The 24,301-nt window shown below is 39.0% G+C and overlaps 1 protein-coding gene across 10 annotated transcripts in view; it reads right to left on the bottom strand.

The window, feature by feature from the left end:
• Positions 1-24,301, bottom strand: part of homer (protein) — a 651,652-nt gene that overhangs the window by 267,433 nt on the left and 359,918 nt on the right. For 9 of the 10 annotated variants that reach the window (XM_090371489.1, XM_090371481.1, XM_090371470.1 and 6 more), the window contains one exon: positions 14,782-14,938. In XM_090371489.1, coding sequence (XP_090227615.1) covers positions 14,782-14,938 — 157 coding nt within the window. The remainder of the gene's footprint in view (positions 1-14,781; positions 14,939-24,301) is intronic. The other variant, XM_090371474.1, reaches the window with a different exon arrangement.

Raw genomic sequence — 24,301 nt, 5'->3', positions numbered from 1 at the left:
AGCACTACTTCGGTCTGGCAGATACCTTGCTATAAATCTTGAAGTCCACCAGACATCTGCTGGTGGACTTCAAGATTAACTCCTCCACGTCTTTGGCATCAACCCTCCAACTGAAGTAGCTCTGCAACCTTTACAATCTTATCTGTAACCTCTTCATATGATTCGTCTTTTTCAAATCCTTCGTAACCTTTTACGTGCCTTGGGCATATTTTCTTCCATGCGCCATTTAAACAACTTTTAGTAATTTCAACGCGTGATAAATATTGTGAGATTTCCAAAAGTCTCTCTCAACGTAAAATTTTTCTCATCGTCTCCTGCAGACAATGCCTGAGCAAATGTGGTGCGTAAATAGTACGCTTTTAAATTCGAAATAACATCCTGATCAACAGGTTTGGATGACTGAAGTCGTGTTTGGCGGTAGAAATATGACTCTCACGTTCGAATTGAAATCATCTAGATGCGCAGAATTCCAGGAGCAGTATCTAATAGAAGCAAAATTGTGAAAGGAACGTCGTTGTCTTCACAATATTTTCAACCTCGGGAATGAAGCATTTAAAACAATCCTCAAAGAGAGATATTGTTATCTATGCTCTCTGGTTCGATCGGAAATGCACGGGTAGGGTGCTTTATTGATGCCCTTAAATGCACGAGGATTTCCAAAATGGTACACAAACATTGGTTTTAATCTGTAATCTCCGGCAGCATTAGTCCCAAGCAAAGGCGGGGCCCTATCTTTTGAAGCCTTGGAAATTGGCATTGTCTTTTCGTCCTTGGCAATGTATATTCGATCGGGCATTTTTTTCCAATACAGAGCAGTCTCGTCACCGTTAAAAATTTGCTGCGTTTAATAGCCGCCTTCATCAATATTTTTTTCCCTACACATCACAAAATTTCTTTGAAGCTGCAGAATCGGCACTGGCGACTTCACCGCATACTTTAACGTTGGGGAAACCAGCGCGATGCTTGAACCTATTAAACCACCCGTTGCGTGCTACGAACTTGGGTGGGGGTTCGCCGTACTTATCCTTAATATCTTTATAAATACAGTACTTGTTGCTTTTGCTTGAATGGTCATTAGACTCAGGGGCACTCGCTTCTGAATCTGACTTTCCATCCATATTATTAACAGCTGTTCCATCTTCGATATAGCACCTGAACTCTGTTTTGTGATCAGTGTTGTCTTAAGTGCGTTGATCCTTTGATATGTTGATCCTTTGACATGTCCTTTTATACGCGCACTGTCCTATAAAATAGTATTCACCGTTGAAGCAGCGAGACCTAATTCCCTTGCAATGGATGACAAACTTTGTATTGCTTCGTACATCTTAATCATTTTCATTTCTAAATCGATATTGGTTCGTTTCCTGATACTACCACCACTTGTACTTTCCGTTGGTCGCGTTCCCTTCATCATTGTAATACGTAAATAGGAATGAAGAGAAGTTTTCAGTGAGGAGGAACACATTTCACCATAACAGTGTAAAAACCCATACAATTCCAGTTATCGGTATTATCGCAAATGCAATAAGATCGAGTTTACTACCCGTTTATAATTAGATGCACTAACAGAAAAGCCAAATAAGTCAGAAAGTGAAAATTATTTTTTTATTGTTTTTTGGTCGTGACCTCCAGAAAAGTGCTTTAGAAAAATATCACAAAGGCGTGCAAAATTGATTCTTATAACGGAACAACTTCCAAGGACTTGGAACGAATTACAAAAAAAAAAAAAAAAAAAAAAGTGATATTGGGTTCACATTACGATATTTTCACGATACCTCCATTTATTTCTACGGGATGCAGAATACGTTTCCACGAATTTTTTAAGTTTGCACCAGCAGGCAAAAACTTACGTAAAGTCGACTTTCCGTAAGTCGGGGAGTTCCTATAATTCTAACTTTGTCTCTTTTGCCGATGATCTGAAGTTCTACGTGAGCTCAAACCATCCTGATCAGATCCTTGATATTAACCAACAGGCCTCTACACAAAAAATGATTAAGGCTGCCGTAGCCTAGTGGTCAGGCGCGCGGGGGTATAAGTACACGTGCCTTGAGTGACCGGGGTTCAAACCCGTGACTGCTGAATACGGTGCTGTTTCTTGTATTCTGTTTATCATGTGAACTCCTCTGACCGTTTGGTCGTCCAGGAGTATAAAAAGAAAATTTATTTATTTATTTAAATAATGAAACTGGAACACTATCTAGCCATAATTGGGTTGCATCTGGACCCTTCCAAATCTGCTCAACTACCGATAATCAAAAAAAAAAAAGTTAAAAATGATGTTCAAATCTTCGTTGGCGGGGAAAGGGTGCAAAGGGTAACTTCCCACACAGACCTAGGCCTCACCTGGGATTTTGGACTCACCTTCCAGCCTCACTTTGTTAGGATGAGACATACGCGGCACTTGGGGCAGTGCGTCAGGAGCTCGTTGGTGTGCATCAGCCAGCGCTGCTTTGTCGGTACATCCTGAGGTGCATTACCCCTAGTATAACCGCAGTCGTTTTTGAGCCAATAAAAAAGCATTACCCCTATCCCTCTCTACGCATCAAAAATTTGGTCATCTACTTCTGCCTCCCACCTAAAAGTACCTCAGTCTGGAATATTGGTTGCTCAGATGGATGAACAGGGTGGTGGATCACCCCTTTTACTATCTCCAGATCCATCCTCCAAGCTAATCTAGGGACCATTCCCTGGAGACTTCTCATCACGACAAGAAATACACTCACGCTAGCACGGCTTATCGCAGGCTGAACTGATGCCCCATCTGTATCCCCACTAATCTCTGGCCCAAAGAAGATAAGAGGTGAACGCCGCGACTCTTGCCACCCTATGCGGTTTACACTTACAAACATTGATTCCCTTAGAGGGAATGTTTCCGGCCAACTGCCTCCAAATCTACAATAAACTGGGCAATCAACCCTGGTAAGTTCTGTGAGGACAAGCTCTACAGAAAGGAATGCCTCAAGAACTGCTACCAACTCTTGAACCTGTGACGATCATCTACACCTGGTCTTTTTGCCTGCTGCATTTTTTTTTTTTTTTTTTTTTTTACTTCTGATGTTTATTGCTATAAACTTGGTTTTTATTTCAAGCGTAAGTTCATTTCTGTAAATATCTCGGGTCGAGCACGCATGTACCCTTGTACATGTGGTTCCTCGCACCTCAATATGTAAATCTCACACTTTCCTGGCACACTGCCGTCCCGGGGTGACCCACAGTTTCTTGTGGTTAATAAACGGATTATAATAACAATAATTTTTGATTTACAGTTCCCTTCTCTCTAATTGGCTTTCCAATTCAGCCTACAATTTTATTTAATTCATTATAAATGTTCTTGTTTATAGTCCGGCACGAAAACAAGGTCAGTGGAGTTTACAATAAATCATCGATACAAATGTTAATCGTATTTAGCAGTCACGAGCTTGAACCCCGGTCCATTCAAAGAGCGCGTGCACTGCACCACGCTACTGACCGCTCGGCTACGTCAGGTCTATATCATATAGGATATTCACACATTGTTTCTCTTTTTCTCCAGCCTTCAATATTTCCGATTTCTGCTATCCTTCTCCTATTAGTTTTGGCATTTTGCAGAATTTACACCTGCATCTACTCGCTTTTCAATAGATTTATTACTTCTACCTCATATACTGTACATATACTTTTGTATCCTATGCTGCTGATTTGAGCGCTCAGGTATAATTGTCATATTACTTTTATCTCTCAACTATCACTTAATTAAGTTTTCGCCCCTTTTTAACTTTATAGACGCAGTATGGATAAAAATGGAGTATAAAGTTAATTAAGTAATATATATATATATTAAATTTGGCACAAACATTTTCGACATTGATGGAGAAGTTGAAGATTCTCTAAGGCGAAATCTAATCGAAAATTGGATTTCATCTAGCAAACAAAAGAACCTTCTATAGAATACAACAGGTTGTTTGAAGCTTCTACTGAATTCCTCGGGGATTTTCGAAAGCTTGACAGCCACACAAGAAATTCTTCGAAAGCTTCAGAGCCCTAAGCTTCGAAGCGTTACGTGAATATTATTAAATAAAATTCACGTACGAAACACAAATTTACTTTTCAGATCGGGTCATTTTGAAATCACCAACGCTTCTCATTAAAGGCTGTTTAAAAAGAACAAGAGATTTTGGGGTTGAAAGGATGACTTTTTCAGTAGCGAAATGTCGCATGAATAAAGAAGGCGCAGTAATTTTTGACATTTTCCTAAGGCAAGACACGTCTTTCCCATATCCAGGAGGGGCCTGGATATGGGAAAAGCATACCAAAGGAACCTCGTGAGGTACAGAAATGATGAAGTAAACAACACCGACACAACAACGGAAACAAAACGGTACAGAGGGACTTTATTCAAAAATGGCAACATAGCACTGGCTGCCATGATACAGATGCATCACTGCCAAAGATGGAACAATCTGTCAATCTATCTGTCAGTCATCTGTTGTTGCAGTGCTTGCTCACAGCAAGACATATTATGTTCATTATCTGCAGGAAGGATTCTTGAATATGGCAAAAGAGATGCAAACTACTTCCTCTCATATTTTAAAATTATGAACAATACCACCATTCAGTGGTGATACACTGGTGTGCAAAATTTAAGGACTAGTTAGGTTTTCACCTGTCGCTTCTCATAGGAGTGGCCTGGATATGGGAAAAGCATACCAAATGAACCATGTGAGGTACAGAAATGGTGAAGGAAACAACACTGACACAACAACAGAAACAAAATGGTACAGAGGGACTTTATTCAAAAATGGCAACATAACACTGCCAAAGATGGAACAAAGGGAAGAGGTGGTCCTCAGTAGGAGATATGGCCACCTCTAATGTCGATGCAGGCTTTGCACCGCCTGTCCATACTTAGAACAATGTTGTTGATAAGTTTTTGCAGTAACATCGTCCATTCCTCAGTCAGTGCCATCTTCAGCTGGTGAACATTTTCTGGTGGGTGTGGACATGCTGCTAGGCATCTCCCCCAGAGCATCCCATATGTGTTCAATGGGATTTAGATCAGCGGAACGGGCAGGCCAACCCATACGAACAATGTCCTCACTTTCCAAAAGCATATCAACAGCTGCAGTGCGATGGGGTGCAGTATTATCATCCATAAACACGAACTCGGGGCCAATGGCACCTCGGAACAGACACACATGGGGAAGGATTACCTCAGTACAGTAGCGTGCACTGGTTACAGTATCGCCTTCCAGTATCTGTAGTTGTGTACGTCCATCCAAGATAACGTCTCCCCAGACGAGAACACCTCGACCGCCACATCGATACCTTTCAGTGATGTTTGCGGAATGATACCGGGATGATGCCAACCTCTCGCCAGATTAGCTGACGTCCAGAATCGCTGCTGAGACTGAATCTACTCTCATCAGCAATGAGTATTTTAAGTAAAGATTTTGTGGTTGTAACCTTTAGAAACAGTGTTGGGCCTTAGGTTTTGCACACCAGTGTATAATTCTATTGAAAAATGCTAAGAAAATTTAAAAATTTTTAAAATTTTTTTTACTCGCAAATAGCAAACGAGTATCTAATGATTTTTTTGGTATTAAAATCATTAGATACTCGTTTGGTATTTGCGAGTTATATATATATATATATATATATATCCTGTATGTTAGACGGATGTTTGCATGTGAGGGTATCAACCCATTGTGAATAAAGTTGATCAACTGGGTGCTGCAAATCTCTATTCTTCAGAGATGGCCGATGTTTTCTCAAATCAGTTCTTATCCACTACAAAGACAAAACCAGAGAAGATATTTGCCAATAAATAGTTTCAAACAACAATGGATAATTAGTTAAGTAATATTCAAACTTCATCAGCATGATGTGAAGTATAGGATAAGCAAAATTCTGTAAGGGCTATACTGTTGAATCGAACCAAATACAGTTAATATTCCGGAAGAATATTATCGAACATTATTCTGTAGAGATATGGAGGTCATATTTCCACTTTATAAGGCAATTGTAAGATCACATTTGGAATATTGTGTTCAAGTATGGAGACCTCATCTGAAAAAAGACATTGAGCTTCTTGAAAGGGTCCAAAGACAGGCAACTCGCATGATGGGATCGACAAAACAAAAGGAGGAAAGGCTCCGATTATGTGAGTACAGAGCTTGGTAACCAACCACCTCAGAGTTGACCTGATTGACGTTTATAGAGATCTAAGCGGGGTTAGCAAAATGAATAAATGAAGATTTCAGTGCTATAAAGAATTCTACAACTAGGAGGTTTAGAAGATGTTTAGACTAGATTATAGAAAGTTTTCTTTTAGCCAGCGACTAGTTAATTGCTGGAACTGGTTTCGCAGGTAGTTGAAGCTCACAGATTAAATAAATTCAATGGTCAACTGGATAGTTATCTATTTGAGGAAAGAAGGAAAAGAATTTGTATTTTCTAATCTACTCGGTTTTTTTTTTTCTTTTGGCCAGTGCAGCAAAGCCTGTGGCTTCATGCCCTATATGGCTATCAATGTTACTAACAAAGTAAGTACCAGAAAGAGCATTTTAATCACGTTATCATCTTCCCAACCGAAACAAAAAAAGGAGAGATAGGAAAGAAAAAAAAAAAAAAAAACAGAAGAATGAAGGCCGGTAAACAGATCGAAGTTATGATAGGGTGAAAGACCTACAAGTTCCCGGAGATGATGAAGCTGAAGAAGGAAGAAGAACACAACGAGATTAAGGTCCAAGTGACCGAGAAATACTAGCAGAGAGTCAGAAGCCTGTTAAAAGCAAAGCCAATGGAGGAAATACAGTCAAAGCCATAAACACCTACGCAGTCCCAATACAAACTAAAAACTAAATAAAACAGTAGACTGTCGAAATAACGGCACACTGAGATCGGATGTATACATACAGTGCAGATGTCTTGCAGTGCCGAAAAAGGAAAACGGCAAGTCAGGTGATTACTGTATTTGTTTTTTAAGTTCGCCATTTTGAAAGTGAATTCTGTATTGATAACGCGTTTTGTACTGCTGTTTTGCATTTATTTAAAATTAAAAACCCCTCACTATGGCTCCTAAAGTAAACAAACCTCATAGCTTAGGGCTTAGAGCTTAGTGACAAACTTGATATCATCCAAACTATTACATTAGGGTCACCCGGAATGTTAATTCGTATACCAATGTGTATTGTGTCTGTAAATCGCGTGTGTTCTCTGCTCGATTTGCCTGTTTTGCCGGACGAAAAATCCGTTTATCCGAGAAAAAAAACCTTGCTATCTACATCTGAGACCAACTAACTCAGCCACGGAGTGAAAAAAGCCTACAGAAGTTCTTCGCGTCATCGGTGGGATTCGAACTCGGGTCTTTTCCACCCGGTGTAGAGAGTACAGTAACGATACCACTGCTACCCCGCAGACTGCATGGCTTACCAGCGGGACGTCCTTCTTCGAGACCGAAGGATTGATGCTCACCATCCAAGACCAGGTAATGAACACCAGGAACTACAGGAAAGTTTCTTGCCCAATAAAGTAACCGGACATAAGAACCCTACAAACCTGGTATTATAAGTGAAATTACAAGAAGCTGGTCAAAGACACATTTTAACAAGTTATATAATGTACGTGGTGCGTACATTGTGTCATGTGCATTCGATTTTTATATCTTAAATTAACTGAATTTCTGTAATTAACAGAAGTGAAAAGTAAATAACTAATCATCTCGTTACCAATTAATTAACTAATAATACATAAAAACAGTTGTCGTTACTTCACTGCACATACCTCATAACGTAATATACGTTCAATTTTTTAAATATTTCACTGATTTCCTGCTGGATTTTTAATAAAAACTGAAATGCAACACATATTTCACAGATCTGTGATTTAGCAAAGTAAATAAATATCAAAACGTACCCCAGCAGGTAGATGCAAATAACATTTTCGTAATATACTTTACTTATTTCTTTCTGGATTTTATTAACATCTGAAGTAAAACCTGTATTTCACATTTCAGCTGTGCTTAATTTAATAATGCAAATAGTAACATTTTAAGATTTATAAATTTAGTTGTTATTGTTATTCGATTTTTAGGAGCATTAGCAACTAAGGCCCTATTGCTCCGTGAATATGCGGTGGTCATTCCCTGACCTTTCCGCATCCTCCGTATTTGGTGGTGACGGGCTCGAACCCTGGTCTAATCAAGAAGCGTGGGCTACGCACTGCTGCTCCTTCCCACCTGGATACCGAGGCGCCATTCTGACGTGACATGCACCATTGTCGCCCGTCTGTTTGCTTGCACAATTCTAGCCATCCTCCTCTAACCTCTCTCATCAACAAGCGATTTTATTCCACAGGAGTGCCGTTGAGAGGATGTTTTCTGTTCGTTGCACCATTCTCGATACACCCTTGAAACTGTGGTGCGTGAAAAGTTCAGGAGAACTGCCGTTTCAGAGATGCTTTGTCCGGCACGTCTTGCACCTACTACAATGCCACGTTCGAAGTCCGTTAGATCACTCCTTTTCCACATTCTTGCTACGGTTTGTACGCTTAACTGATACTAGAAAGGTTGTTCTGCTGCATCTATATCCAAAACTGTGGTCATGTGACTTGCAACGTTGCGGAACAAACTATTTGTGTGCACAGCAGGGGTGTACCTAATAAAGTGGCAGCCCAGTGTATTTATACTGTAGCTGAATACTATATGTGATGTGTATGAAAAAAAAAATTAATAATAATAATAATAATAATAATTGATGGATTTCTATTCGTCCGATTTTAATGAAATTTAGTATGGCTCAACAAATATTTAAAAACAGAGCAAAATATAAAATTTTATCAAAATTCGTCCACTGGGAATCAATTTGTTCGATGCGCAAGGACGACATGGTCAATGCAATTGGACAACTTAGTCCATATTGCACCGTATATAATGTCTGTAAATTTCGTGTTCTGAGGTCGATCTGCTGTTTTCTGTTTGAAAATCCGAGTTTCCGAGGGAATAAACCACGCTACCCTCAGCTCAGAACAATTAACTCAACCATGGTTGAAAAAGGTCGTTATAAGTTCCTCTTATCATCGACGGGATTCGAACTCTTTTCCACTCAGTGCAGGGAGAAAGGTATTATACCAACTGTGCTGTCCACCAGGGAACAGTCTTAAGTCCACTAGACTGGACGTTTGGAAGTCGATCTACATAAATATTTAACTTTTCTGAAGATAAATCTTTGATACTATTGACGAAAGTGTACATAAATATATTTGATGCATCAGACAAGACTGCCTATAAAATGCTCATGAGAAACCGCAGATCCAAAAAGAATCGCGGATTGTTTTATTTTCATTCAGCGATGTTTGCCTAGGGCTGTTCCCCTGGACCAACTCTTTTCAACAATATATAATTATAATATTTACTACAATATTACATAAATAGCCTGTCCAAGAAGCCATATTTACAGAATATGAGAAGATTTATGGCAGAATCAAATACTTGATTGACAATGATCAACTTTAACACAGCGTTTTAAACAATGCTGTGAAATGATCGATATCAATCCTCTAAAGAGTGGCATGGTCACCTTCTTTGAAATGAGATTAAAGAGCATAAAATCGTTTCAAGATCGACTAGGAAAAGAAATTTAGGGTCTTCTCTGAGAATAGATTATTTTTGAAAGCCAATAATGGCTCTGTATTATCTGGGATTGGCAGAATTCTGTGCTTTTGCAATCAGTATCCCGTTTGTTTGAGAGATAAAATCGAACCAATATAGGGAATCTTCATTAAGTTTTTATGCTGGAAGTCTAGAATAGATTTCCAGAGATGAGAGTATGCGTGGGTTTTAGCAGACAAAATTGCACTATTTATGGATCAAATGCAGTAGAGGCGCATATCAAACTGGATATGAAAGGATTTATAAAAGCAAATGAATGTCCTCCACTGATCAATTTCTTTTAATTTTTCGAGGCAGATAACCCACGCACTTCAGGCACGTTATATAATCAAATAAAGTATCTAAGGCTTTAAAACTCCTACACCAGCGGTCGACAACAAGCGGCCTTTGGGGCCAAACTTCGCTCGCGAGGAATTTTAATTGCTCCTACTAAGAAAAATTTTGCAATCCACCTATATGTTAATGCTGAATAAAATCAAATTAATAAAAACATTCCAAAATTCAAAAGTGTTTCATTAACACTCAATTGTCTAAATTCTTCTGAGTAAGTCGTCTTTGAGGGAATACACGTGCAAGACATAAACGAGGTCCTTGAATTGGTTGGCCTACCTGTTTTCTATCTCTCTTGCTTTGGAGCAAAGGCAGCTTCTTCCCATATGTATTACATGACAATCCTTTCTGAAGTATTTTGGCCTTCATTATTTTAAGTCTCTTGTTTCTATCCATCTATTTATGTGCCTCTTCATAAGTAATACCACATTCACAAGATTTCCATAACAATACATGGAAGCGTGCGGACTGCCTAACGCTAACAATGTTGCATTAAAACTACATTTAATGTACGAATTTCTTATGGCTCGACAAATCTTACTATATGAACCAAATATAAATTTACATGAAAATTGTCCACTGGGAGTATCTCTGTTACATGCGGACGGACGGACATGGTAAAGAGAATAGGCGCATATGCATATTAATTGAGTTCTAAGATCAATGGTAAGAAGAGAGAAATGGAAAGTTAATAAACAGTGAGCACAATCAGATAGGGTTTCCCCTATCTACGCGCAGGTATATAGGTACACCACATCACTGCATTCACGTAGACGGTAATTCAACGTTTATCCAATATGGATAAACGTCGTGAGTTAACCGACTTTGAAAGAGGGATGACAGTGGGTGCCCGACGCATGGGTCACTCTATCGCGGAGGTGATACAGAAATTGCACTGTCCCCGTTCGACAGTATAAAGGGTATATCTGGAATACGCCATTTCTGGAATAACATCTCATCGTGGACAGAGCTGTGGGCGGAGAAAGGTCGTGGATGAACGTGGCCATCGACGTCAGTTTCGCATTGTTTCAGCCAACCGGAGAGCGACAGTGGCACAGAACACCGACGACTTCAACGAGGGAGGTGCCAGAAACGTCTCCACCAAGATAAAAACTATCAGGCGATCATTAGCCGCAACAGGTTATGGGACCGCCGACACACCAGAGTCCCATTGCTAACACAACGACACAGCCAACGTTGCTAACACCTACGCCTCAACTGGGCGAAAGAACGTCGGCATTGGGCCTTGGAGACGGGTCTCCTGGTCCGATGAGTCCCATTTCCATTTATTTCGAGGGGACGGGAGGGTGCATATCTGGCGGAAACCGCACAAAGCTATGCACCCATCATGTCAACAAAAGAACTGTTAAGGCAGGTGGACGGTCGGTAATGGTCTGGGGCATGTTCAACTGGCACACGTTGGCACCTCTGGTACGTCTAGACGCATCTCTGAACGGTCCAGGTTACGTGTCCATCCTTGCAGATCATTTGCATCCCTTCATGGTCATTGTGCACCCACAGCGCAATAGCCTCTTCCAGCAGAACAATGCGCCTCCCCACAGAGCCGTAGTGACTAGAACATGGTTCGAAGAGCAATCCGTAGATTTTATCATCATGGAATGGCCTCCCCGTTCACCAGACATGAACCCTGTGGAGCATCTTTGGGACACTGTGGAAAGGTCCGTTCGAGCTTTGGATCTTCCACCCAGGAATGCGAATTATTGTGATGAGCGGTGCAGCAAATATGGATGGAAATACCTGTAGAACGCTTTGGTGAACTAGTTGACTCAATGCCTCGCCGTGTGACTGCCCTTATGCCGTGTGACTCAAGGAATGTTTCCCAAAATTTCCCCAGATGTGTTCAGGAGACCGATGTTTATGAGATGGGATTTGTGCACAGTACTTCTTAAAAGGGGTCGGGGAGAAAGGGAAAATCGATTAACCTATATGGATGAAATTATTTGATATACAAAGGTCCACATTTTAAATAACTCTTGAAATTTTTAAAAGGTTCAGAGCTACTGTTCCAAATTGATATCAATGGTTCTACACGAGGGACTTTATTTATTTATTTGTTTTTATTTATTGAATTAGGCGGTCCCGGCCAACTTTTGGCAACCTCGCTGTGTAGTTACGATATCATACAGATAAAAGCCAGTAAAAAACAAAGCCAGTTTCTGTGATGTCCACATCAGGAATGTAATACTGAGAGATAAGATATAACTGATATCATATTGTATAATTTGTAAAGGTTAAATATTAGCGTAGTTAGTCCATTATTAACTTTCAGCTTATTATGACGACTATGTCCACTTTAAGAATGTGATACTCATAGATAAGATGATAAATTCTAGAATTTTTTTGCCAAGATAGGGATGAATCTAGTTAGCCTTTCAATTCTCGGTTTAAATTTCAGGAGGCTGTCAAATTTGCATTTCAAGGAGCCGTACTCGTGAATAGTCTACAAAATATTGAAATCGGAACTGGGCTTAAAACCTTCCCGGGAATGAACAGAACATAGATTGTTAATTTAGCGACCACCCTTTCCCTGCTCGAGAACATACTTTCACATATACCGAGTTGTTAAAATTAAAGTATCCCTATGTAGAGGGCTCTGGAGCGAGTTCTAAGGCTCGTACTGAAGAGAAATTTGGAAAACGGGTACAATAAAGAATGCGCTCGCCATTTATTGGAAAAACAAATTAGTTACAAAATTTGTCACTGTATGGCGCGTAACTATCTTAGTTACGATTATGCAAATAACTTACGTTATTTGCATAATCGTAATTATTGCCACAGCGCCACTACTCAGCTCTACTGTACTGTATAAAAGCAAAGCAGTCTCTTCAAAATCATACAGTAGATGTTTGCTGCACTGCAGCAGCAATGCCAACAACGTTGCAGGAAAAGGCGCTATTAGTGAAGCTGTACTATCAGAACAGCAACAGTGAAGCTGTACTATCAGAACGGGAACAATGCAGCTGCGGCTATCAGAGAATTCCGGCGTCAGAAGCGCATAACTAACAGAAATGACTGTTTGTGCTGTCCGCAAAATGATTGCGAAATTTGAAGCGACAGGACATCTTGGTGTTCAACCAGGTAGAGGTCGAAAACGAGTGGACTCCTCTCGTGTTGAAGACGTGGCTAGGGTTGTCGTGGATTTATCAAGTCAATCTCATGTGGTAGCGCAAGTGTGCCAGCTGTTTCTCGTGAAGTGGACGTGCCGTATTCCACTGTAAGGCTAGTAATGCTTCAGGTGTTGCGGTACTACCTTACAAGGTGCACACGCTACAGCATGGTGATGCAGATATTCGTTTCACTTACGCACTTCAGTTTCTGGCGCAAATGACAGTGGATATCACTTGGCCATGGAACATCCTTTGGAGTGACGAAACCCACTTCTGCTTAAATGGACAACTGAATACGCACAACTGTAGCGTTTGGGCAACAGAAAACCCTCGAGTTATCCAAGAGGTCCCGTTGCATTCTCCAAAAGTGACAGTGTGGTGTGAATTTACGGCCACATTCATGATTAGGCCATATTTTTTTGAACAGGTAACACCGACTGGACCTCGCACCTTTTCTGTCACTGGACAGCGATATTATGAAATGTTGGCAAATTTCGCAATACCAAAGTTGCAACAACGTGGGTGCCTTTAGGATACCATATTCATGAAAGATGGTGCACCACCCCACATCCACCGTTGTGTCCAAAGATTGCTAAAGCAACACTTTACAGACGAACGGGTCATCAGCCGTTGTTTCCAGGCATCTTGGCCACCCCGATCACCGGACCTCACCCCATGCGACTTCTGGTTGTGGGTTTTTTTTTTTTTTTTGAAGAACCAGGTGTATCGGGAAGGATGTCAAACGCTGGCAGATCTGAAGGACAGCTTTAGACGTCATGTGCTGGCTATTCCAGTTGACATGTTACGTTCTTCTGTAGAAAATGCTGTTCTTCGAATGGAAACTGTTGTTGACAAAAATGGAGGACACATTGAACAATTGTAGCGCTGTTCAAGTGACTTGTATTGCCACAGCGCCATATAGTGACAAATTTTGTAACAAATTTTTTTTCCCCAATAAATGGCGAGCACATTCTTTATTTTACCTGTTGTCCAAATTTCTCTTCAGTACGAGCCTTAGAACTCACTCCAGAGCCCTCTACATAGGGATACTTTAATTTTAACAGCCCTGTATATAGATTTCTGTAAATGAGAACTAGATGTGATGGAAGGGCGATTCGAAACTGGCTTCGAACCTTCCTAGGGACGAATAAAACATAAACTGAAATCCAGGTGTCGACGCGAAGTATCATATCGATTAATGTCTAAACATCTAAAACGTTTTCATGTATATATATATATAACTCGAAATATTCATGAAAACAAAAATAAAATAAAATAAATAAATAAAAATAAAATAAATAAATTTATTTCTCTGAGGTGAATAAAATTTGGGATTGCTCAGAAAATTTTTCTAAAAGATCCAAATATTATATATGAGTTCGCGAAAATAGGTTCAATCTGATGGACAAAGTAGGCGCTTCACCAATTTGCGAACGCACCTTAAAAATCGTTATCCCAGGGATTCGCAACAGTCTTCCCAACAACATTGGGCAAAATATATTTAAAAAACATATGCAGTAAATTTTATTTCATTTGGTTAATTAATTCTTTAAAGTCAATTAGCTGAACACGAGTAGTAATCAAATCCATGCACTTTTTCAATTTACCAACCATTTCAGACATCAGAATGGGAATAAAAATTAATTTTTTCAACACGAATCATAAGGAATGCCTTACCTTGGTGCCCTCGACACTTATAATGCGGTACAAGTTACGGGTGGAGTCGAAGAAGAAGCTCACGTTAACTGCCTGTGAACTGGCCGGGACCCAGGACCTCTTGGTCTTAGGATCGATGTGGAAGACATGTGCTTTGGTGGTGAAGATGGGTTGCTCCCTAAAGACAGAAGAGAAAAAAGTTTTAACTATATCGCTTTATTAAACAAAAGTATTTTGCTGAAAATATCACATAAGAAGAAGAATGCTCGAGACATTTGCTGCAGTTTCTTCCAAGCTCAAAAAACACGTGTAAACTGTAGCTTACATTTTGTGTGAAAACAGCTCAGATTTTAGTGGAGTTATTCTACTCAGAGACAAGCAAAACAATAAATCTGATATCTTCAAGATAGTATTGTTAGGGTTGCCGTTCTGTGCAACATTTTAAATCCAACGTAATACCTTGATAAGATTACACTCGCAAAAGTATTTGAGGGATGCCAACTATTTTACCAGATTTCAAAAATCTTGCAGGAAAAGGAAGTTAAAGCGATAAAGTATGAAATGATAAGCATCACGTAAAATGTCATTTTCAGCTTTAAGACAAGAATGATAAACTGACAACTATGGTTGCTATAGCAACAGATCTTAACGGTTACCGTGGTTACAATAATGACTAATCATCCTTTTCTATAAGTGAAAAAAAAATATTTTTTTTTAAATTCCCGCTGGTATTATCCTAATAATGTAAGAAAATTACAAGTACGTGGAGGGAGGGAGGGAGGGAGGGAGGGAGGGAGGGGAGGAATACGAATAAAAAAGCCAACTGTTTGGAAATGATGTCATGAGTTATTTATCATAGTATGGGGAATTACATTCTCTGTGTCAATACAAGGCGACATGGTGTATCGAATAATGACCAAGCACTGTTGAGATTAGAAAGTAATGAAATATTCAATCGGCTTAAGAGGGATATTGTGGTAATAATCGATTCAGTTAGTTCTACGTGAGTGAGAGATATGAGAGTATTGCTAAGGCACATAGATACTTTCTGTGTTTCATTACTTTTCCAAGAGATCATGCTCATCAGATACCCCTAAAGCTTTGTGATTAATTCATAGACACTTCTCAAAAGGGAAAACATTGGAGTTGGAGTGATCGATAAATTTCGGTAACCATGATTCTTTAATAACGTTTTAGACTGCCATAAACACACAGAACCTTTCATACCTGATATTAATATTTAAAACAAAGCAATATCATAAGCAAATGTATAGAATATTCATTATTCATCCATGAACGTTTAACTAGCATCACAGATTGTTTTCCTTTGTGACAATAGAGGGCAGCACCAACCGCTTCATTAAAATTTGATAACAGTGCTCGCGATTGTCTGTGCGATAATTATATCTTGATATACCCGATTAAATCTATTTTTAACTTTATTGTATATTTTTATATAATGGGCGAGTCAATGAAAATACTTTCACTCTCTTAAAAGCAAAGAAATTATCTGAAACGGTTAGAAATTGCGTCACAGTGACTATTATTAATTAATTACGTTGATTACATACATGTTAGTTTATCTTAAATTGTTTAATATTTTAATAAAAATACAGCTTCCAAGAAAATTTACTTACAGTAATCCATAAAGAAAGAATTAAGTCACACAACGGTAAATTACTACCAAAAAGGATCAGCTTGTGAATAATTTAAATCAGTTGCGTTATGTCGTTCGTTTAAGCATTGCTAATTTTAGTATTTTAAAAGACCAGCAAGGAAATTACGAGTGAAGACAAATGGGAAACCGGGCATCTCTCCTCATAACTGCTCTAACTAGGTAAAATCGTTAGAAAAATATGGATTAAAGATCACTATAAAATAGTCGAGGTTCTTCTAATTGGCAGTTCCTTTTCCATTTTCTTCCAAATCATTTAGAACATAGTAATCAATCAGCCAGCATAAACTTACAATTCAATACCGAATTAACCTTTTCTCTTCTATAAAGTGAGTTACTTTCCATCGGGATAAAAAGAAGTATCCTCCTACACTGCAGCGAGTTAGTCAATATTGGACAACGTTATATTCCCCTCCTCCCACAAAAACTCGAAATCCCTCAAAACTTTATCAAAACAAACAAAACGACAACGGAATTTGTAGTAGGGTAAGTAGGGGATTTCAGATACACTGCCATCAGTGTATCATGGACTTAATTATCTCAGTGAAAATTTCAAAAATCCAGCTTAGCTTCTACTCTGTGGGAGTATCTCTTTCTGCATTCCCTAAAAGTTGCGGAAATCCACCATTATAAAACTAATCTGCGCGTGTAGCACAGTGACATCATCACCGTCCTTCCCACACCGGGTAGAAAAGTCTCGGGTTCTAATCCCGTCAGTGACGCGAGGAGCTTTAATGGGCTTTTTTCATTTCGTGGCTGTTAGTCAGTCTCAGGAGTAGATAACAAGGTTTTTCCCCCGGAAACGCGGATTTTTATCCAGCAAACAGGAAAATCGACTAGAGAATACACTCAATTCACGAACATAATACTAGAACCATCCGGAACATATATCCGGGTGGTTTTAGCATGATGTTTATATTATAAAACCAAAGAATTTCAACTAGCTTCCCACTCCTCAAACATCCATGGTATACTGCAGTACTTTACTTTTCAACAGCAATTCATGCTTCAGATAACCATAAAAAAGTACAGTTACTTTTTTTTTTTAATTCCAACTTTTAAAAAAAGTATGAGGGACATATCAGAAGTTTCCTGTCAACTCAAGTTACGTGACAATTCCTATTTACTGCCTACTGTACACGACAAGGGGATTATTTCATTCACACAATGAACGTTGTGCAATGCGTTATTAGAAAAAAAATCGACATAAGTATCATGAATTGTTCAAGGAGAGTTTAGCCCTTCTAACAGGTTATGATACTTGCATGGAAATATTCCTAATAATATCTGAAAACTTTAATCACTGTCTTAGCATCCATAAGATTAAAACTAATTTGTTCTTTTAGCAATCCTCTGGTCTCCACTTTTGTGTATATTTTCTGGTAATGGCAGCTGGCAAAACTGTTCCTCAGAAAACCCGTAAGGCCATGAAACCTGATCACCTCGTTCCACCCACCTCTTTTAAAATTCATATACCGAAATTCACGAACATGAAAAGAGAAATAAGGGGTGCACCATCTTGTTGGCATATGGACTGATGATATAGGTCATCTTCAATTATCTGCGAGTTTTTCAATTTACCAACAAAAATCTTCAATTATTCAATTATCTGTGAAAATCTTCAGCAATGACTGCACTTTTCGCCTGAGCGGACTAGTTGAATAAACAAGATGTTAGAATGAGGGAAAATAAGACGATGGTTTTTCTCACAATGAAAATTGGACCAGAAACCTTCGAATGACAGAGCACAAAACAGTCCACGGACTTTCACACATAAGTTCCACGTGTCCACAGTTAAGTTCCACGTAAGCGTAAGGCATCTAATTTTCCAACATTCTAACATTTTGTTTATTCATCTAGTCCACCAAAGAGAAAAGTAGTCGTCGCTTATGATGAAATTGTTGATAAAAAAACTTCTTTTATCTTTCATCTGCGCCAAACGGCACGATTAAATCGTGATGGTAATAGTAGCTGACAAAAATAAAGAATAAAATGGTGGTAAAATGTCTTTTTTGAACTTCTTTAGATAAGTTTTGTTCCAAGAACTCTGGTGATTTCTTTAGGAAGACAGATTTTTCTATCTTCTGACAGAAATTAAAAAATAAAACTTTTACGAACAGGATATTTCTACTCAGTCTTCTTGGTTAGCTAGTCAAAGTGCTTAATAGCGTGTATAAACGAGGAAGGGCTTGACATTGAGAGTTATTGTGCGTGCAAAATGCTTCATAATTCATAAACTTCATATTAAAATAGTGACTCTAATGATTTCTAAAAGCTTTAATAACCACATGAGGCTAGCTATTACTGGCATTTTTAAATGAGCCAATTAACTTGAATACGATAAGCCAAAAGTAATATTCATTAATCTGGCTTCTGTACTTCCGCCCATAATACATACTCATTCTCAATCAATGCAACTCTGGCCTCATTAATGAGATGCACTGGGGCTGAAAGTGATTTAGGTGCTTCTAGGACCAAACATGGACCCGTGGTAGCAATATGGTACCAGCCGCGATTCATCGTCGACTAAACGCTGTTTGGGGATGTATACACTTGCAATTCCGTGTATGAAATGGGTAACGGTAAACAAAAATATCTATCTCCTATTGCCACTCTGTTTCCAACAGCCCGTTTCTCAATAAAAGCTTTCAGGCTCGATATAATTGATTTTGCAGTTATTCATCCAACTGTTCCGTTGTACATCCAAGGATAATCAGAGCTCATCTCGTTCGGTGTCAAAAACTGTAGCGAAAAAACGTCTCAGAGATCTGTGTGTCAGCATCGGAAGTGCGTCCCATAATTCGCGATTATAGAAAAGTATCAAATATCGAAGTCACTTTGTAGAAAAGCTTTGTTACAAATATTTATCGCAACAGTCCCATGACGCTCCGAAGAACAGAAATGTCCATAACAAGCAGCGAATTTGAGGATAAAAAAGATGAAATGTGATCTAATGCGAGTGATTATTGGCAATCGACAGCTGCTCTGGAAAGAGAAAATTGAGAAGCTCGATTTTGCGAATCTTCCTGGCTTCACTCCCAATATATTCTAAACGTAGAGATAAAAAGGGCAAAGAGTTTGAGGAAAAGACATTTTTTGTTGTCTGTGGGTAGGCGTGATCTTGACAAATTAACCACCTGTCATCACTAACTATTACCAGACAGCCACCTCGCAAATCACTGACATACCCTCACACTGCTGTCCCTTCGAGTGACTACCTCTAATTGTGCACTGTTTGTGAGCATAGACTGCACTGCTTCCTAACCAATGTTGGAGTACCCAAGGTTCTGATTTTTACCCAGCTCTTCTCGTCCTTTATATCAATAGCATTCTTCCATTGACTGAAAAATCCTAACCACAATATTTTTCCCAGCAAATTAAACAAGCAAAATGGGACACATCCTTGCTCATCACGTATGCATGAGACCAAACAATGATAACAATAATCATAGATTTACGATGACTCCACGTTACACCCTTTCTAATAAAAGAAAACAAAAATACCATTGGCTATTACAAGTCTGGCAATTCTTTAAGTGAGTAACGTCATTACATAGTAATGATTATAATGTTAAGTATGTATACTAGTACGCCAAGAAAAGGTATACATATTAGAGTATACAAAACGAATCTGCACTGTTGCTCAAAAGTTAAGGAACAAACATAAAAAAGAAAATAAATTTTATTAGATTATGATAAAAATAACGTTTTATCATAGTATAATAAGTTTTAAAATTTTATTTCAATCTGAAAAAAATACAGTTATACAAATGAGCATCAATAGTCCACGTCGATGTATCCTAATAAGGAGTGTGATCTCAGTGGGTATTAATACAGGTAACATTAGCATTAGCAGAGACATACGATGCAAGAAAGCAAACTTATACTGCAACAGCCAGAGGGGAAAAAAAAAAAAAAAAACCTTCACATTTCACCCATCCATACACTCCAAAAGTTTGTCTAGCTCAGCCTTGAAGTTATTCAAGCTGTCAACTTCTACGACAGATGGCAGTTTGTTCCAGCAATCAACCACCCGCTGGCTAAAGGAAAATTTCCGCATATCTATTCTACAACTGTCTCTCCTCAATTTGAAGTTATGTCCCCTTAGGCGATTAATCTGGGCAAGAGGAAAAATCCCACCTGCATTGAGGTTGCTCAAACCATTCAAGGCCCTATACACCTCAATAAGATCACCACGCAGGTGCCTAGTCTCCAGACACTGTAATTTGCAAAAATTAAGCCTTTCTTCATAAGAGCAACCCTTTGTTCCATTCACTAATCTTGCTGCCGTTCTCTGTACTGTACTCGTTCCAGCAGCTCTACATCTTTCCTACATCCTCCAGACCTATATACAGTGCTCAAGGCGTGGCCTGACCATTGCCTTATAAAAGGGGATAAACACCTCCTTATTCCTGCTAGAAAAATTCCTGTATATCATTGACAAGACACCATGAGCTACTCTTGCAGACCGTCTGCACTGCTCAGAAAACTTCATATCTGACTGCACAATTATCCCCAGGTCTTTTTCATTCTCTACCTGAGTGTAGCACCACACAGTTGATACGTTACTCTGGGATTACTGCTACCCATATGCAGTACTTTACATTTGTCAATGTTAAACTTCAGTTACCACCTCTCAGCACATCTGCTCAACTTTTCTAGATCGTGTTGCAGTAGCGTACTGTCATTAGTGTCGTTAACAACCCTGCCGACCTTCGTATCGTCTGTAAACTTAGACATTAAGCCTGATATACCTTCAACAATATCATTAATAAATACATAAAACAACAATGGACCCAACACTGAACTCTGGGGGACTCCACTAATAACATTAGTCTCTCCACTAATAACATCAACTCCTCATCTTGACATCAAGGCTGTTAATTAGTTTTGGAGATGCCAAGTCTCATTTTTACATAAGGGCTGATGTTAGCTCAGAACGGTTTCTGAGGGCCTGTGACTGACAATCCGTTTGGCCATTCCACACGACTTTACTCTTCCCTGAGGGTGTTAACTCCGAGAGCTGTATTACGGACATGCATTACTGTTCATTAAAAGAAAGTGGGGACCAAATTCTCCTGAAAATAAGAGAACATAAGGATCATGATCAATATGTTACAGTCGTGGGAGTTCCTTGAGGGAATACTGGGAAATATGTAAGACACCATTAAAAAGCCACCTCAAAACGTGTCTCTTTCCATGACGCATCGGAATGAAATCAAAATTCCTCGTTCCCTCCAGAAATATGCGTTGAAAAACAGAGTGAAAATTGTACATCGATTCATCAGCATACACCACCATGGCTTCAGTGCCAAAGCAACTAAGACCAAAGCGATGATATATTGTCTTAAACAGCGCATATTCTTCAGCCGCTTTGCTGGAAGAAAACCCCCAGTTTCTGTGAAATAAAATCATGAAACCCCTTACCCGAGAAGGACTATTTCAAGAAAAGCGCCTTCCACTTCGAGATATTCGAATTTGGGTTTTTTTCTCACATCGTGTGGAAGAACGGTATCGTAACCACTGTACTAACCAGGAATTTTCAGCATGCTTCGTTGTACTTCTTGATGTCATCCAGCTGTCAGCATCAATTCAAATGGTAGCCTCCAATAAACGGAATTCCTGGATACAAGTTCTCCTATAGTTCCATCGAGCTCTGAATTAAGTTTCCATGCAATAAAGTCCCGGTGACGCCTCGCAGTTAAGGCCATATAGCAGTCATCTATATGGCCTTAACTTAAGATATAATCCTGAGTGTTTTAGTACTGGTTACAAGGTTTCCTTAAAACGTAATGAGTCACAATCAATCATCTGATCACTTTGGGCTGAATGTGTCCTGCTTCCATTCTCCTTATTGCACTCCAACTCAAAGAATCATCCACCCTGTCACTGAATACAGTTTGGTCGACTGGAATTTCGAAATACAGATTCCAAAAATGGGCGGTTTTTATGTAGTTAGTTGATTTGCATGTCGTAACAGGTTTTTCAACGCTTTTTTAAGGGGTCAGACAGAATTGTTACTTTTATTAATGAAGAATATTTAGTTCTATTTTTATTTGTTATTTAAATTTGTATATTTACTAATTTGCCACGCGAATGCAAAGATAAATAAATTATTATTTTACTGCTAATAGTCAAGTCTATCATAGACTTAAACGTGGGTCAGGCATACATATTTTTGAAGAAAACAATTGAATGAGAATTTCTGTTTCATTTCTTTGATTCTTTATTATGATCGCTTGATTTGACGAATTCACAACGTATTAGTATCATTTATGAAAATTAAAAATTGGAGAGGACCGAACATTTACCCCTGAGCGACCCGCACTTGTTACATTGGTCCAGTCTGACTACTTGCCATTTATGACAATCCAATATTTTATGGCAGAAATTTTTTTGATTACTGTCTGCGAGGTGACCAAGAGATTTCTTAGCTATATGTTAGTATGAATAAATGCAGAGTTAGATATCTTTTATGATGATCTTGCTATTTACAATCTCCTTGCCCTCGTGGGTAGCGTAGTTGGTAGGATCGCCATCCTCCCCAGAACGGGTGGAAAAGATTCGAGTTCGAGTCCCGTCGACGACGTGAGGAATTTTTAAGGGCCTTTTTAAAAACGTGGCAACGCGTCGGTCTCAGGCGAGGGTAATGTGTTTTTTGTCCCGGAAACTTGGGTTTTTCGTCCAGCAAAAAGAAAACCGCCCTCAGAAGACACAATTTACAGACAAGACACGGAAAGAAATGGCCTTGGAGGCTAATGCTCCTAAAACCTAACAACAACAATTTCCTTGCTTAAAGATGGATATAGTGGTAATGCCCTTGGTCGCGAGATTTATTTATTGTTTCTCAGTGAACTATATTAAATGCACCACACAAAATTATTATACCTATATATATTTCTTTCAAGAAAACAAATATTTGTATTGGCCTCTGAATAAAAATCACCTCGTTCAAGCTGAAATAAGATCGATAAACAGTATAATGAGTGATCGGTATTGCATTCTCATTAGGTTAATTACATTTTAAGTCGTGCCTGAGTTGTTAGTCTTCCAGAATTCTACCAATGTACTTAGTAAGGATGCCACACCAAACCCACACTTACGGCATGTTTGTGCTTGCCATATCACTAAGGTATCTAGAGAACTATTCTGAAGAATCCACCAGTCTTCATTATTTTGTAACAAGTTCTCTGAATAAAACATGGCTGCAACAAAGATGAGTTTGGCATGCATGCATCATTTTATGTAAAGCATTAAAGTGGAAAGAGGTCATCGGTCTGATTGCTTCGCATACCCTTAACAGGAATCAAGACAGAAAAAAGTCCACTAGTGTGTAGGGCAAAAAATCTACTCCGGCAGACCTCTAGGAGCTAATTTGTATCTTTGGTCTGGTTCTTGGGTCATGTTTTATTCATAGCGGACAACACTAAGAGATGTTGGGTCGTATGACTCGTGCATGATTTTCCTGTTTGGGGTTTCAGTGGCATGATATAAGCATTAGGTGGTGGCTATTTTGGAGATAGTAAATCAACCTTCAATTACGAGGCTTAGCATTTCATTTGAAATTAATATTGATCATGAAAAGAATGCAAAATTTTGGATTTTACGTCGAGTAGGTTGTAGTGGTAATAGTAGGGTTTTAGGAGTATCAGCGACTAAGGCCATATTGCTTTGTGTATACTGTTTGTAAATTATTTGGTCGATTTTCTGTTTGCTGGACGAAAAACTCGAGTTTTTGGAAAGAAAAACTATGCCACCCTCGCTGAGACCAACTATCTCAGTCACACTGTGAAAAAGGCCCATAAAAATTCCTCCTGTCATCGACGAGACTAGAATTCAAGTTTTTCCTCCCGATGTGGGGAGGTT

Source organism: Mastigoproctus giganteus, chromosome 1 (assembly GCF_048544385.1).
Source record: "Mastigoproctus giganteus isolate SK-2022 chromosome 1, ASM4854438v1, whole genome shotgun sequence".
In the NCBI taxonomy this organism is placed as follows: Eukaryota; Metazoa; Arthropoda; class Arachnida; order Uropygi; family Thelyphonidae; genus Mastigoproctus; species Mastigoproctus giganteus.
This window is presented reverse-complemented; position numbering and strand designations above follow the sequence as displayed.